The sequence below is a fragment of the Nilaparvata lugens genome, chromosome 3 (genome assembly GCF_014356525.2).
Source record: "Nilaparvata lugens isolate BPH chromosome 3, ASM1435652v1, whole genome shotgun sequence".
Classification (NCBI taxonomy): Eukaryota; Metazoa; Arthropoda; class Insecta; order Hemiptera; family Delphacidae; genus Nilaparvata; species Nilaparvata lugens.
Window position 1 is genome coordinate 66031680 of NC_052506.1, and position 14982 is coordinate 66046661.

A 14982-nucleotide genomic window follows, 5' to 3' on the forward strand; every position below is an offset into this window, starting at 1 on the left:
AAGTTGGTAACAGTGACTGTGGTTTAGTGAGGTGCACGTTATAATAGTATTAAGGCAGTGGACAATGATGACAGCCACCACATTCAGCACACAGCCTTCATTCATTTACTTTATTATTATTCAATTTAAAATAAATTAAGGTTTTTATTAATAACAGCATCACACACACAAACATTTGATGGATTTCAGGGAATTTTACCCATAATTACCCACTTTTCATATTCAATGGTAACTGTAGGAAAAATTTAATGTGAAATATATGTGCAAAGTTCCTCTGCTGCACTTAAGAAACCATTCCGCCCTCGCCTACGGCTCGGGCATAAACGTTTCTTTCAGTGCAGCAGACTGTCACTTTGCGCACTAGTTGCACAAATAACTATTCCAATTGTCAAACATACTCGGAACCACAGTATTTAGATCCTTCTATATACCGTGCTTGGAACAACATATTTTGGCCTCTCAGGAGTTTCAAAGTCAAGGATAGCAGCTGAATGGTGTGCCACCATAGGCTACCAATAGCTGGGATCAACAAAAACAAAATACAGAACGATTGAAAAATAATTCAGCAACTGCAAGCCGCATAACTTAACAGTTGTAGGTTATAGCAGAGACAAGAAAAAATAATATACTTACTTATCCTTTATCTATGGTTATAGCATGTTATGGTCATTGGTCCAAGATGTGACGTCACTGGTGACAAGACTATCGCACAGAGAAGAGGATTCAGTAATTCAGTATATTCAGTCCATGACCGGCAGTCGCCAGACAGACTTCGTCAAAATATAAAGCAATCAAAACACAAATAAAGAGATGGCCGCAGATAGGTTGTTTCGTGTGGCTCTGTAGATGGACTGCCATAGTAACTCATTAAACAATCTCAAACTGGTCTACAAGTCCACTGGTCTCATCATCTCTCAATGAGTAGAGAGGGTAGTTGATAAGTTTTTCTCGAACCAGCCTACAAAACTTCCCATACTCCAGCTCACGAACACAGATTGGCCGTCTGTTAAAAATTTTTAGCATCCGTAAGGGGTAGCATTCGTGTGCTTTCGATAGTCTGGAGTAGGGCAGGTCAATGTTGCCCCGTCTCCTGGTATTGTGGTGGTGCAGCTGGCCCCTCTCCTGGTAGGCATAGGCATGAACCTCACTCCTTAGGAGCCGTAGGGAGCTATACATGTACTGACTGTACACTGTCAGTATTTTCAGGCGTTTGAAGATTGGCCGGCAGTGCTCCAGGTAATGTGATGACACGAAGAACTTTCTTCTGTAGAAGGAGAATCCTTTCACAGCTACCTGCATGGCCCCATAGTACTATTCCGTAGCTTATATGACTATGGAACAGCCCATGGTAGGCTGTAATTAAGTAGTTGGCAGGCACATGTTGCTTCAGCTTCCTCATCAAAAACGTCACCCTGGCCAGTCGATTGCACAGCATGCCAATATGTCGATCCCACGATAGAGTGGGGTCCATCATAAAACCCAAGTGTTTGACCTCCGCCTCACCATGAGCCTGACCACGCCTTAAGGTGTTTCCTAGGTAGGATTCGGTAGTATATTTCGGATAAGGTAGGATTCCTCCTACTTTGTGACTATCGTAAAATAAAAACTATCGATAATATTGTCTTACATCGATGTTCTTATGAGCATCGACATCTCACTATCGAGGTCTGATCACATCGAAGATCGAACTTTAAATCTCTGAAAGAGCTAGGTTATAAAAAGAAGAGCTATAACGCCTTCGATGTACTATCCTACTATAATGGTAGATGGTTTGATGGTATAATTGTTTGCTTTTGGTGTAGCGAAGTGCATCGGTCCTCAAAGCTCAAAGTAACACAAGATTGACTGGATAGTGTTGATTTAAGCCTGTTTACTCTTAAGTCTGTAACCAAACACACTCATTGTTTCTTCTCAGATTTCGGCGTTTCTTGGTTAATAGAAATATGTTAATATAAAGTAGATTGTGATTATAACATCATTCTATCGTTTTGCAAATAATGTTTTCTAAATAGGTTTTCAAATAAACCTGTTGTTTGGTATTCTCTGTCCTTACTGTTCAAAAATATTACAATAGCAGGTAGCCTACTGTGAAAATGTCTTGCAACTATGCCGACGGTCTATCACCTTACGAAAATAAAGGAAAGTTGGGATTAGCTGAAGTAAGTAATACAGTAACTTAGATTACTTAATCATCAATAGGCTAAGTTGATTTATATCAGTGCGTTTGATTTTCAAGTTAACGTTAAAGATTCAAACGCTAAAATCCTACAGTCTGAAGTATAATAACTTGATTTGTTCGTTAACATAAATGAATAAAATTTTTCCGTCTCATTCCCACTATTTATTCTTTATAATACTTTATCTAAGTGCATTTTCTCTCAATAATGTACCCGTATTCACTTTTGTTTCATCTTGCAGAAATTTGATAGCAAGGATGAAGTTGTTGAGAAAGTTAAAACACTCACTCAATGGATTCAAGGAGCTAAGCATGTTGTTGTTCATACTGGAGCTGGAATAAGTACCACTGCTGGGATTCCAGATTTTAGGTAGGCCTACCGGTACACTTATTTTTCAAATGAGAGATTCTCATTACTATTTAAGCCATGAATGAAACAAGTTGTTTTGATGTCATATGATACAATTATTGCTCATAAAGAGTCATCATTGTGCTTAGCGTAAATAATTAGTTGATACTGGTACTTGAACCACCAGATTTATGAAAATATCCAAAGTCATGATCGTTAGCCAGGTGTTCCCGGATAGATTGTGTCGGGATGCGGCCGGATGACAGGTTTTGGTGTACGGCTGGTGTTTCAATCGAGTTGTCATCCCTGTCATTGTTGGGACACCATTGGTGTCCACGGACCCCATTGCACTTTCATAAATAGTTCGTCCACAGAAATATATTTTCCTTCGAGTATCAGTCAAATGGTGACAAGATATAAATAGACTTGCATGCAGAATATTTTTACCTAATGGCAGTGGAGAAAGATAGGAGAACAACGTTGCAGATCCTCCTGTCTTGTCAATGCCTTCTATAGACGGTAGCTGATACAGGTTTATTGAAGTAATATTAACTGTTCATTCTCATTTAAAATAATGAATTATATTTTATTAAGCAAGAAATTATATTGCAAATTATAAACAGTAATAATTATTATAGCTTGATAATATTTATCATCTTATGAATAATTTGTTGTATGGTTTGTCGCAGAGGACCAAATGGTGTTTGGACGTTGGAAGCAAAAGGAGAAAAGCCTGATATCAACATTTCCTTCAATGACGCCATTCCCACCAAAACGCACATGTCTCTGGTTAAACTACTTGCAGAAGGTAACCATTCTTCCATTTAATAATTTCTGGCTTGGTGGACTTCCACCTCATGGCCATTTACGTGGACATAAACATTACTCAAATGTCCATTACGGCGTTCCATAGACCTAGTCGAATAATCAAAATATCCTATTCTACATTTTGTATTTGTAAATTGTGTTTAAAATACTCATGTGGCACTCTTAAAATCTGAGTCATAATTCTTTGAGATTACTAAGCATCAGGAAACAATAATTGTTTCCCTCTTTTGTTGATTCGTTTACTTTAAAGCAGCACAATGAAAAATTGTCTAGAAAAATAGAAGTTTCACCTTGTCATATTAGTCTATTATGTTTCTTTTCACCACTTTTACAGGCAAGATACATTATGTAGTGAGTCAGAATATCGATGGGCTTCATCTGCGCTCAGGGCTTCCGCGCTCAAGTTTGGCTGAACTCCATGGAAACATGTTTGTTGAACAATGTGCAAAGTGCTCAAGGTAATCTGGAAGCTCTAATTCTCATCTCATCAAAATATAAGGGCTCTCAAGTATAAATAACTCTTTCATTGCATTATTCTACATATTTATATTTACATGAATACAAGTCCTATAAATCATATGCAAACAATGTTCTTTATGCAATAATTAGCGTCTGCTGGGATATCCAATTGTTCTCCACTAGAATGTACTGAAAACTTGAAGAACAGATAGTAAATTTTGTTCATTCTTAATAACTTCATCAATAAATTGTTCAAATTCGTCTATGATGAAAAAATCAGGTTTGTGAGTTTCGACTTGCTATGAATGATGATTGAGCAGGAAACGGCAGAAAACTCTGAAGCTTTCAATATAATTATCAGAAACGAAAAGAAGATTCCATTGATAGATTGAAAACACAACTCGTTGCAATTATTATCTATAATATAATAAAGAAAAGAATTGGCTTATACACGTACGGGACAGGAAATTCATGAATTACGCATCTTCACGTCTGAACTACTAGTCTGATTAACTTGAAATTTTGCATATAGATCCTTAATTTGCCGAGGATGGTATAGGTACCTATGACTGATATTATAGGCCTATTTCAAATTCATCAAGATTTCAGTAGGTCAAGTTTTTAATTAGATCCTTGCGGAACACGGGTTACCTCCTGCTGGTATTAAATACTCAAATGTCTTCCTTGTTCTGAGAATCGTCATTCAAATTTGTCGGCCCCTATTTCGATTGCTTTTTTCTATTTGTATTTTTAATTCATCTATTGCTGTCACTGTAACTCGTTACCTCATTCGTTGACTCATTGTTTTGATTTAAAAACCGAAAGGCATGATAGCGAAAGCATTGGACAATATCCAGGTATGAATTAAAAAATGTTTTCAGATGAGGTTGTCCTTGAATTTGATAGTTCTCAAAACAATAAAATATATTGGGAATTCAATTACAGCAATACAATGACAATTGCTTTCAAATTTTACAATAAAATATCCTTCCATTTTTTTCACAAACCATTCGGGCCACTCAAACTTGAACTTATTGATTGGAGCTGTCTAATGTCAAGTCTGCTCCAATAAGTAATAGGAATTTCAATGCAACATAATGCAATGGTTCAGAATTGTGCATCCTAACTCATCAAATTATTCTCGATGAATTATTACCTATTATTATCATCGATGTTAATTTGTCAGTACGTTCACTGATACTGATATGTGACAATCCAGCTTTATGGATCACTTTTGGAAATTGTTTTCATTGCAATATGTTACGGTAACTTGAGTTCCATCTATCAAGTTCTTTAAATTCACCATAATTTTTTTATCAATAAACAGAAGTTACTTTTGATGATTGAACAGGCAGTTTGTGAGATGTTCGGCTACATCATCGGTAGGTCAGAAGTGTCTGCAGAAGCCATGCCCCACTTCCATGTTGAACAGCAGACCATGTCGCGGCCGAATGCATGATGTCATACTCGACTGGGAGCATGATCTGCCCGAGAGGGATCTCGGAATGGCCGATTTCCATTCTTGGTAAGTGATCCAATCTACTGATCATCAACACTTTTCCATTTTTTATTCAATTCAACTGGGGAATCTGGTGGAATAATGAGCTTGTTCCTCCATCCACTGTGAAAATCAACTAAAAAGAATAGAATGAGTTTTATTCGTTGACGTGACAAAGTTAGCTATGGGCAGTAATGTGCCTTTGACAAGACAATTCAAAAGATTAGAATTAACAAAATAAATTAATAAAATTTAACAAATTAAAACTAACCTACCGTTATATATATAATGCTACAAATAATGGATATCCCGCAAAAAAGTAAGGTTGTAACTTGCAAAAAGCTTGTACAATTATGAGATGAAGAATGTAAATGTAACTCGTATAACAATCGCAAGCTGATGTAACTACTAATTTCCTGTAGAACTAGTTAGAAGTAGAAAATATCACAAGGACATTGTCTGTACAATCGAATGTTGAGTGTAGTTTAAATGTTAACACTATAAGATGTAATGCTGTTGTTGATGAATTGTATTTAATATAGACAAAATTGTCGATTTATAAATAGTATAATTAGTGTTTTTTTAAGATTCAGCATTCTAAATGCTTTTCTGTTTCAGTGTCGCTGATTTGAGTATCTGTCTTGGAACAACTCTACAGATCATTCCCAGTGGCAATCTTCCCTTACATACAAAAAAGTATGGCCAAGGAGGGAAGCTAGTGATATGCAATCTACAACCTACCAAGCATGTAAGTTTTGTTCAATATACGACAGTTCGTTATATCGCGAAACATGTAATTTAGTAAAACTTTGAGCTGTAAAAAATGTTTTTAGTAATTTCATGTCCTTCAGGCAAAGTAACAAACTTTAGTCGTTATACCACTTCATCAGTTTAAATATATTCGTTCTCATAACCATAATCTTTGGAAAAAATTTTGATTAATGAATTGTTGTTCGTTCAGTAGCCCATTACCAAAGTGAAATTCTTTTAAAGAAGTTTTCGAACTTCTTAAATTCTGAATTGTTTCAAGCGTGATCAATTTCAATCCCGTATCATCAAAATGGTTTGTAAATAAGATCTGCTGATTCAAGTGACCGGTAGTTGGTACCGGTTTATGTAACCCAGCGTTATTATACATGACTTATAAAAGTAAAGTTAATTTTCAATTAGGTATGAGATGTCCCCTTTTTCAGTAATTTCCACTCAAATTATTCAATAATTTTTCTCCAATAAATATATCTTATTTTATTAAATACCTCTCAATGACTTGATGATTACTAGATGTTTTTATATACCTGATATGGAAAAAATTATATGAGTATAAGGTAATGTAACAAGCGACCTCAGTCAACCTTGAATTTGGAATAAAGCGCATTCTTTTGAAATCTAATAATGTGTCTAATAATGTTAGACACTTGAATCAGTAAAAATGCTAAAGTCAACGACTACTGATTATTTTTTCAATTCTCTCTTTCCACTTCAGTACCATGATTGAAAGACATGATTGATAGACGCCGGTCTATAATGTTTCTAATTAATATTGATGGCTTACTTAACATATATTTTGTAATTGGTGAATAGCTAATTTGTAATGTGGTATTGACTTTGTTCAGGACAAGAAAGCAGACCTGCTGATACATGCTTACGTCGATGAAATCATGTCATTGCTGATGGAGAATCTTGGCCTGGCAATTCCAGAGTATACTCGTGACAAGGACCCCACTTATCATCGTGGCCTCCTCGAATGGACCATACCCAGCTTTGAAGTGCAGCGTATGCGACGTATGTATGAAGTTACCTGCTGCAAAATGAAGAGGACGAAGGTGAAATCCGATCTCGAAGACTACAAAAATGTCAAAAAGGTAAAGTTCGAAAAAGTAACAAATATCAAGACTGAAAACATCAAAGAAGAAATCAAAGAAGAGAAGGTATTAAGTATCAAGGAAGAACCGGCAGAGACTAGTAGAGGGTGTGAATCCCCAGAGATAGAGCAAGGGACATGTATCGATCGTAATGTTCAAAAGGGAGAGAGTACAGGTGTTAACACCTCAGATGTATTGAACAAAACTACAAAAAATGGGAGGGAATGCAACAAAAGTCCTAGTGATGAAAATGATGATCTATCTATTAGTAAGAATTATGGAGAAAAAACTAAAAATGATTTTCCTGAAAAGGCGGACCATGTTGAAGAAAGTGATGTTGCTGATGATAATGATTCAATTGAATCACAAAAATCAAACTGTAGTAATGACAATCCAAAGGAACTCAGTAGTAGTCTTAGGAATTTGAATAAGTCAAATGTATTAGCAACTTGAAAAGGTTACTACATTTCAAGACTTTATGTTCCAGCTTTGAATAGTTAACTATAAACTTCTCAATGATAGAGAGATAATATCGTTTTAGCATTCAACTTAGGTTGGTACAAATATGAAATAAACTATCAGTCTCTATCACAATGGTTGGATTTCTATAAAATTTTTAGATTAGGAACAAAGTATACTGTATTATTTTTACTTGATACTTGATTAATTTATACTTACATTAATTTATAAAAACAACTCTAAAATATTTAATCAAATTTTATATTGATATATTTACAAAATAATGGCAGGATCCCAACAAAAAATACTCATTTTTTATAGCGTTTGATTTCCATTTTATATATTTATTCATTTGTAACAAAACCAAGGAAGGCTACAGGCATTACGCCCAAAACAATCTTCACTATTTAAATATTTTTTATATATCACTTAAAATATCTCACTCAGAATAGTCAATTAGTAAAACATCATTATAGTAATATGCTTGTGCTTTGGGGTCTGTTTCATCTTTAAAGCCTCGTAAACAGAAATGTTGTCCAGTACCACCATATTTCATTATTCATTATATTATTTTAGATATTGCACTGCCGTTAGAAGAAGTCTGTGATTATATCACTGAATTTGATAAACACACTCCCATTCAATTGGGAGATAATTTTATTGTTGTTATAAAATATAGTCCAGGCGCAAATGTCATGAAAAAGGCACTCTGTGGACATTTTGGGTAAGAGCCGTGGAAGATGTCTCAATTTCATATTCAATAATAAGAATATTCTACAAATCATCCTCTACAATTTTAGTTCAGTAAAATTTTCCTCTTAACGCATATTCTATTACAGGAGTTATAACCTTCATAAGCCCTACAAAACTTTTTTCTCGATTTTTTCAAATTTCATTCCATCTTAACTTTTTTTGTGCTAGAGATACAGAGGAATCTATGAAAATTAGATCGTTTTTCAGCTTTAAAACGATATAACTTCTTGCGCTGTATGTCAATAAGTGCATTCTCCAGTGCCCTCCGAATAAAACCCTGCTTGATTTCTGGTGCGTTTTACCATACGCATGAAGTAACAAACTGAAACCATAAAATCTATTTTTCCTTAACTACTTCAAGATAGAGGTAAATGGTTTCAATCTCTTCGTTACAACAAGCCGATACAACAAGGCATGTGGTGGAAAAAGTGTGTTTTCCGCTGCAAACAGTACTTTTCTCTCTTTTTCCGAAGACGCTCCAGTCGTGGAATATGGAATTACAGCCTTTAACTAAGTGTCATTTTGAAGCTTTAATAATATTCTTCAACACTGTGTCAATAATACTAGTATATGTCTACTGCGAATACATTTACAGGGTGGAAAGTGAAAGATTCTCCCCGAAAAATGTATGTTTCAAGCTTTTGAAGTTAAATTAATCAAGAAATAGAAGTCCAAATGAGACGATTCTCTCGAATATTATATTCTGGTTGATTCTAAAAACTTCGATGGTCAAATTAATCTGATATCTCTTACAATAACTGAATAGCAAGCGATATAAAAATTTTTGTGGATAATGACCGCGATCTTGATTTTTTTAATTATGTCGAATATTCTTGTTGCTTCCATCATCAATATTCTTACTCGGTTTGTTGTAACGAAGAGATTGAGACCATTTGCAAGTCTCCATCTATTGCGTACTATTGGAAAAACGCACCAGAAATCAAGCAGGGTTTTCTTTGGAGGGCGCTGGAGAACACATTTATTGGCATACAGCGCACGAAGTTATACAACTGAAAAAATCTGGTGTGGTACACTCACACAACTTTCCTTGCTCATATTTGAAACTACGATCAGACTTCTGTATATGTGTATATATATAATTGTTTTCAGAGTACTTTTTCCTTTGTGTAAATTGTGAAATTCGATGATTTTTTTAGTCGTCATTTTACTTTCCTTGCCCTATTACCATAGGTAAGGAAAGTATTGCTTTCCGAAAAAAATTAAGGTACCCCAATTTCTAATTTTCTATACGTTTCAAGGTCCCCTGAGTCCAAAAAAGTGGTTTTTGGGTATTGGTCTGTATGTGTGTGTGTGTGTGTGTATGAGTGTATGGGCGTCTGTGTACACGATATCTCATCTCCCAGTTAACGGAATGACTTGAAATTTGGAACGTAAGGTCCTTACACTATAAGGATCCGACACGAACAATTTCGATCAAATTCAATTAAAGATGGCGGCTTAAATGGCGAAAATGTTGCCAAAAACAGGGTTTTTCGCGATTTTCTCAAAAACGGCTCCAACGATTTTAATCAAATTTATACCTAAAATAGTCAGTCATTGATAAGCTCTATCAACTGCCACAAGTCTCATATCTGTAAAAATTCCAGGAGCTCCGCCCCATCTATGCAAAGTTTGATTTTAGATTCTCAAGTATCAGGCTTCAGATTCAATTTAAAAAATTCTCAGTGGAAAAGATTAAGAATGAAAATCTCTACAATTAATGTTCAGTAACATTTTCACTTAAAATTGAAAATAAGCTCGAAATTTGAGAAAATGTTATTATTTCAATTGCAAACTGTTGGCAACTGTTGAAAATGATTCTATTGAATCATTCACTATGAAGAGATAGCAGACTTCGTGTGTCTCCACTGTTATTCGTGTATCTTTGAATAGTAGACTTTTATGCGCGTGAACACTAGCGTCAAGTGATAAATTTTCATAACGGCAAGGAAAGTTGTGTGAGTGCGCCACACCAGATTTTTATGAACTGCGTTACCTACCTACCTCATGCACGAGAAGGAGGTTACTAAGTCCATTTCTCAAGGATGGGGTGGACCCCCATTAGTTTCCCAGAAAGGAGACTCATGCCAGTTGATAGAGCTGATAAATAACTATACAGGGTATAAATTTTTAAAAAATCGGTCCAGTCATTTTTGAGAAAATCGTGAAAAACATGGTTTTTTAGTAATTATCCGCCATTTTTCTCAAGAATATTACGGAGCTCCTGCAATTTTCCCAGAAATGAGACTCATGTCAGTCGATAGAGCTTATAAATAGCTATCCATGGTATAAATTTGAAGAAAATCGTTAAAGCCGTTTTCGAGAAAACCGTGAAAAACATAGTTTTTTTAGTGATTATCCGCCATTTTTCTCAAAAATATTACGGAGCTCCTGCAATATTCTCAGAAATGAGACTCATGTCAGTTGATAGGGCTTATAAACAGCTATCCATGTTATAAATTTGAAGAAAATCGTTAGAGCCGTTTTCGAGAAAACCGTGAAAAACATGGTTTTTTAGTTATCCGCCATTTCGAATTCAATTTTATTGAATTTCTTATTTTCGGATCCTCATGGTATAAGGACCTTAAGTTTAAAATTTCAAGTCAATCGGTTGATTAGGAATGGAGTTATCGTGTTCAGACATACACACACACACACACACAACACACACACACACAACACACACACACACACACACACACACACACACACACACAACACACACACACAGAGAGAGAGAGACCAACACCCAAAAATCATGTTTTTGGACTCAGGGGACCTTGAAACGTATAGAAAACTTGAAATTAGGATACCTTAATTTTTTTGGAAAGCAATACTTTCCTTAGGGTACCTATGGTCAAAAACGATCAAAATTTCATAAATTTAACATTTCTCTGAATCTCTTGCACAAAAAAGTTATTATTTAAAGAAATTTGAAGAAACCCAAGCAGCAAGGAAATAAGTCGAAAAGTACTTGGAAAGTTGTTTTTAAATAATTGAAAATCATAAAAAATGATTTATAATCATTTTAAAATCATTTACAATGAATAAACTTGGCAATTTTCTTTGATTTTAAAATCATTTACAGAGCTCTTATAATGATTCTGAAAGTTTTTTAAAATGATTTAAATTACTTTTAAACCTACTTTAAAATCATTTTTATGGTACCTTGAAAACACTTCAAAATCATTTTTATGCTACCTTAATAGCACTTTAAATTCATTTTTTTGGTACCGTACCTAAAAAACACTTTCAAACATTATCAATGATAATAATATTATTATAAATCATTGATAATAATAAAACATCATTAATCTGAAAATACATTAAAATTGCACATTATGTTAATATTATGTACATATGGAAATCAGGTAATACTCACGCAAAGTAGGCTGGCTACCTTTTAAAATTAAGTAAAGAACTGGATCCCTGGTAATTTTGGTATAAATCAAAAGTCTGGGGAGTTAAAAAAAAAACATTTAAATGTAGAAAAACATATAATTCATTTTCATTTTGTAGGTCATTGAAATATTATTTTCAGGAGTCACATAGAATTTATATAATACATCAAAATCAATACAATTAAAAAAAAACACACATATTTTCTTGTAACAATATTATTGAATACAGCAGAATAAAGAGGAAATTAAACTACTGTATAATTATCTTTATAAAAGATTAAAACTATTTTATATCAGGACCTAGTTTTTGAATATAACTATATTTGAATCATGATTTTACTCATAAACATACTAAGAATTGGAAATACTAATAATAATGAATAAGCATTATATTTGGCTACTAAATAAAAGAAACACTTATTGCATATCAATCCCACTCATATTTTACATCAATAAATCATCATTCTATTTGATATTGATCAAGCTCAGCCACATTTTACATTGATATAATCAATAAATCATCATTCTTTGAGCCTGTTTTTGCTCACTCACTCACTGTCTTTTAAATACTCGTATAGTCCAGTCAATGAAAGATTATAGAGGGAAATTTTTGGAACACAATTTTTGACCCCGTAGCTCTTTCAAGGGTAGTAAGGGGGTATACATATCAAAAGTCCTCACTCCTACACCCTGTGCTAAGGTGGGGGGGGTGGTTTGCCATAATTTGTTTTTTTGCATATATCTCCAACAAAATGCGCCTTTCGGAAATTTTTGTCTAACACAATCATAATATTAAGCTCACTAATTATCTTACAAGTTCCATTTCCAACATTTTTCCATATCTCTCATAGTTTTCTAGGTATGAGCTCTCTAAGTTATCACATTTATAAGAAAAACCCTTCCGGCTCCGAATTTCTCATCTTTTTGGCCTTATAACTTTTTAACGATTCATTGAAAAAATCCGCGCTAATTATGGGCTCATAGAGCATTATATTATCTTCAATTCCATCTATAGTCTCATTATTTTACGCATCTCCCAACGATTATTGCAGCCGTTATGGTGTTGAGTGTGGAATCTTCAGTTCTACAACAATAGCTCAATTGCCAGGGAAATTGGGAGAGAATGTTTGGAACACAATATTTGACTTCGCAGCTTTGTTTGAACTAGTTAGAAGGTGAATATATCAAAAGTCCTCATCCCTACTCCTTGAGCTTAAGGGATGAGGGTAGTTTAAAGTTGCATTTTTTTATTTCTGGCTGACACGCATGTAACTGGGAAACAATGCATTTCAGCGACATGGCTGAGTAAAAATGAATGGGCCTACACCTTTAGATGGGTTCCTAACCACCGGGAAGCCATTTTGAAACTCATAAACTGTATTTAAACAAGTTTGCCCAAACTGGTCACCATTAGAATGCAAGTCATAGGCACCGCTGCTTATCTAATCTCACCTATTACATGCCTTTACTGATTGGGACAACCGCTTCATTAGTTATGAATCAATATTACACAACAAACAATACTAACTTAGCTAAGGTTAGGATTAGGTTTAATCATAGCATTACATAACCTAACGAAACACCTTAAATGAGGCTGGTTCTTATATCAAGCCTCTTATATCAAAGTTCCCAAAAATTTTCTTACTTTCTAACTTATTTAGGTTACATCCATAGGCCTTACTTGTTCTCGTTGGGCATACGGTAATTCACTGTTGACTTTTTGCAATCAAATTCCAAAATTAAGTAAGTAGGCCTACTTATAATAAGTACCTCTTCCTTTGATTTTTACTAGTGTAAGAGCCCTATTGGCTATTTATTTATTCAGTTATGTACAATTATTACACTTATGTGAAAAGGCACAACAGGTTTATGCCCAAAACTGTCCCTTCTCAAAATTTTACTACAGTCCAAATTGAATTGTAGGTTGAGTTACCATCACTTATTAAAATAACAATTTACACTTCAAAAAACTAACAAATCTTCAATAAAAAATATATATTATGAATAACTAAATCTCACAGAATTAGAAACAATTACCCAAAAAAATCTAAATTTCAAATAAAACTGGAAAGTTTTGAAACCATTAGCCATATGCCTAGACCTAGCCTAAAATTGTAAAAAGAAACCTAGCAGTTACTAAGACCTACAGTTCATTCAACAATCCTGAAAAAGTTATGTTTATTATTTATAGTGTTGTATTTTACATTAGTGCAAATAGGAAACACATAATTTTGCAATTTTAATGTATTTATAACTGCCTTGAGCATTGATGAAAAAGGATAGATTTGTCCAGGCACAATGCACCATGAAAAAAAAATTAAAGTAAGGCTACCTTAAAATATAGTAAATATAAATACTTGACTTATCTCTCTTGCTAGAATATTGTGATTTAAGTATATTTTATACACTCATAAATAACGTTTCAATACTGTAAAACAACAAGTAAGTAGTAAATAATTATCAAGAACTGCTTGCTCATGCTCGTGTACTGTTTGCTGTTTCCGCCATCTATATTACATAGACTGCACAGGCGCAAAAAAAAGACGCGACCGATACTTAGCGCTGACGTGAGAAAAAAAACGACTTTGTCAAATGACTTTGAATCGTTTTAAATGATTTCAAAGTACTTTTAAGTGTAAGTTGTTATAACTTTAAAAGTAGTTTTTAATAATTTATAATATTATTTATATTGAGTTAAAATAATTTTAAACTACTTTAAAATCAGTGTTACATTTATAGCTCATTTATTCCAATCACTTACAATGATTGAAAAGTAATTTTAAAGTGATTTAAAGTGCTTGCAAGACTTGAACACATTTAAAATGAATTTCAATGATTCACAAGCAGGCACTTATAAATCATTTCCTTGCTGCTTGGGAATTGAAAAAAGTGTTGTAGGGCTTTTGAAGGTTATAACTACTGTAATAAAATATGCATTTAGGGGAAAATTTTATAGAACAAAAATTGTAGAGGATGATTTGTAGAATATTGTTGCCCAAGAGACCTTCCATATCTTGAACGGTTATAGTAATACAAGCGATATAGAAATAAACTAAACATTTTGGCGGTCATCTTGTTTTGAGGTGTTTGGCTGTGATTTCGACTTATCATCATCGAGTGCTCATTATGCTAGACCTAAGGAAGAAGTTGAGACATCTTCCACGACTGTTACCCAAAAACGACTATGGAATGACATT

The 14982-nt window shown here is 34.0% G+C and overlaps 1 protein-coding gene across 1 annotated transcript; it reads left to right on the forward strand.

Annotated features, from left to right (window-relative positions):
• Positions 1–1656: 1656 nt before the first annotated feature.
• On the forward strand, positions 1657–8467 carry LOC111058191 (NAD-dependent protein deacetylase Sirt6). Its single transcript, XM_022345693.2, has 7 exons — positions 1657–2159; positions 2419–2546; positions 3215–3333; positions 3688–3811; positions 5164–5337; positions 5929–6058; positions 6924–8467. The coding sequence occupies exons 1-7, from the start codon at positions 2094–2096 to the stop codon at positions 7623–7625; spliced, it is 1443 nt and encodes a 480-aa protein (XP_022201385.2). The 5' UTR covers positions 1657–2093; the 3' UTR covers positions 7626–8467.
• Positions 8468–14982: the final 6515 nt, after the last annotated feature.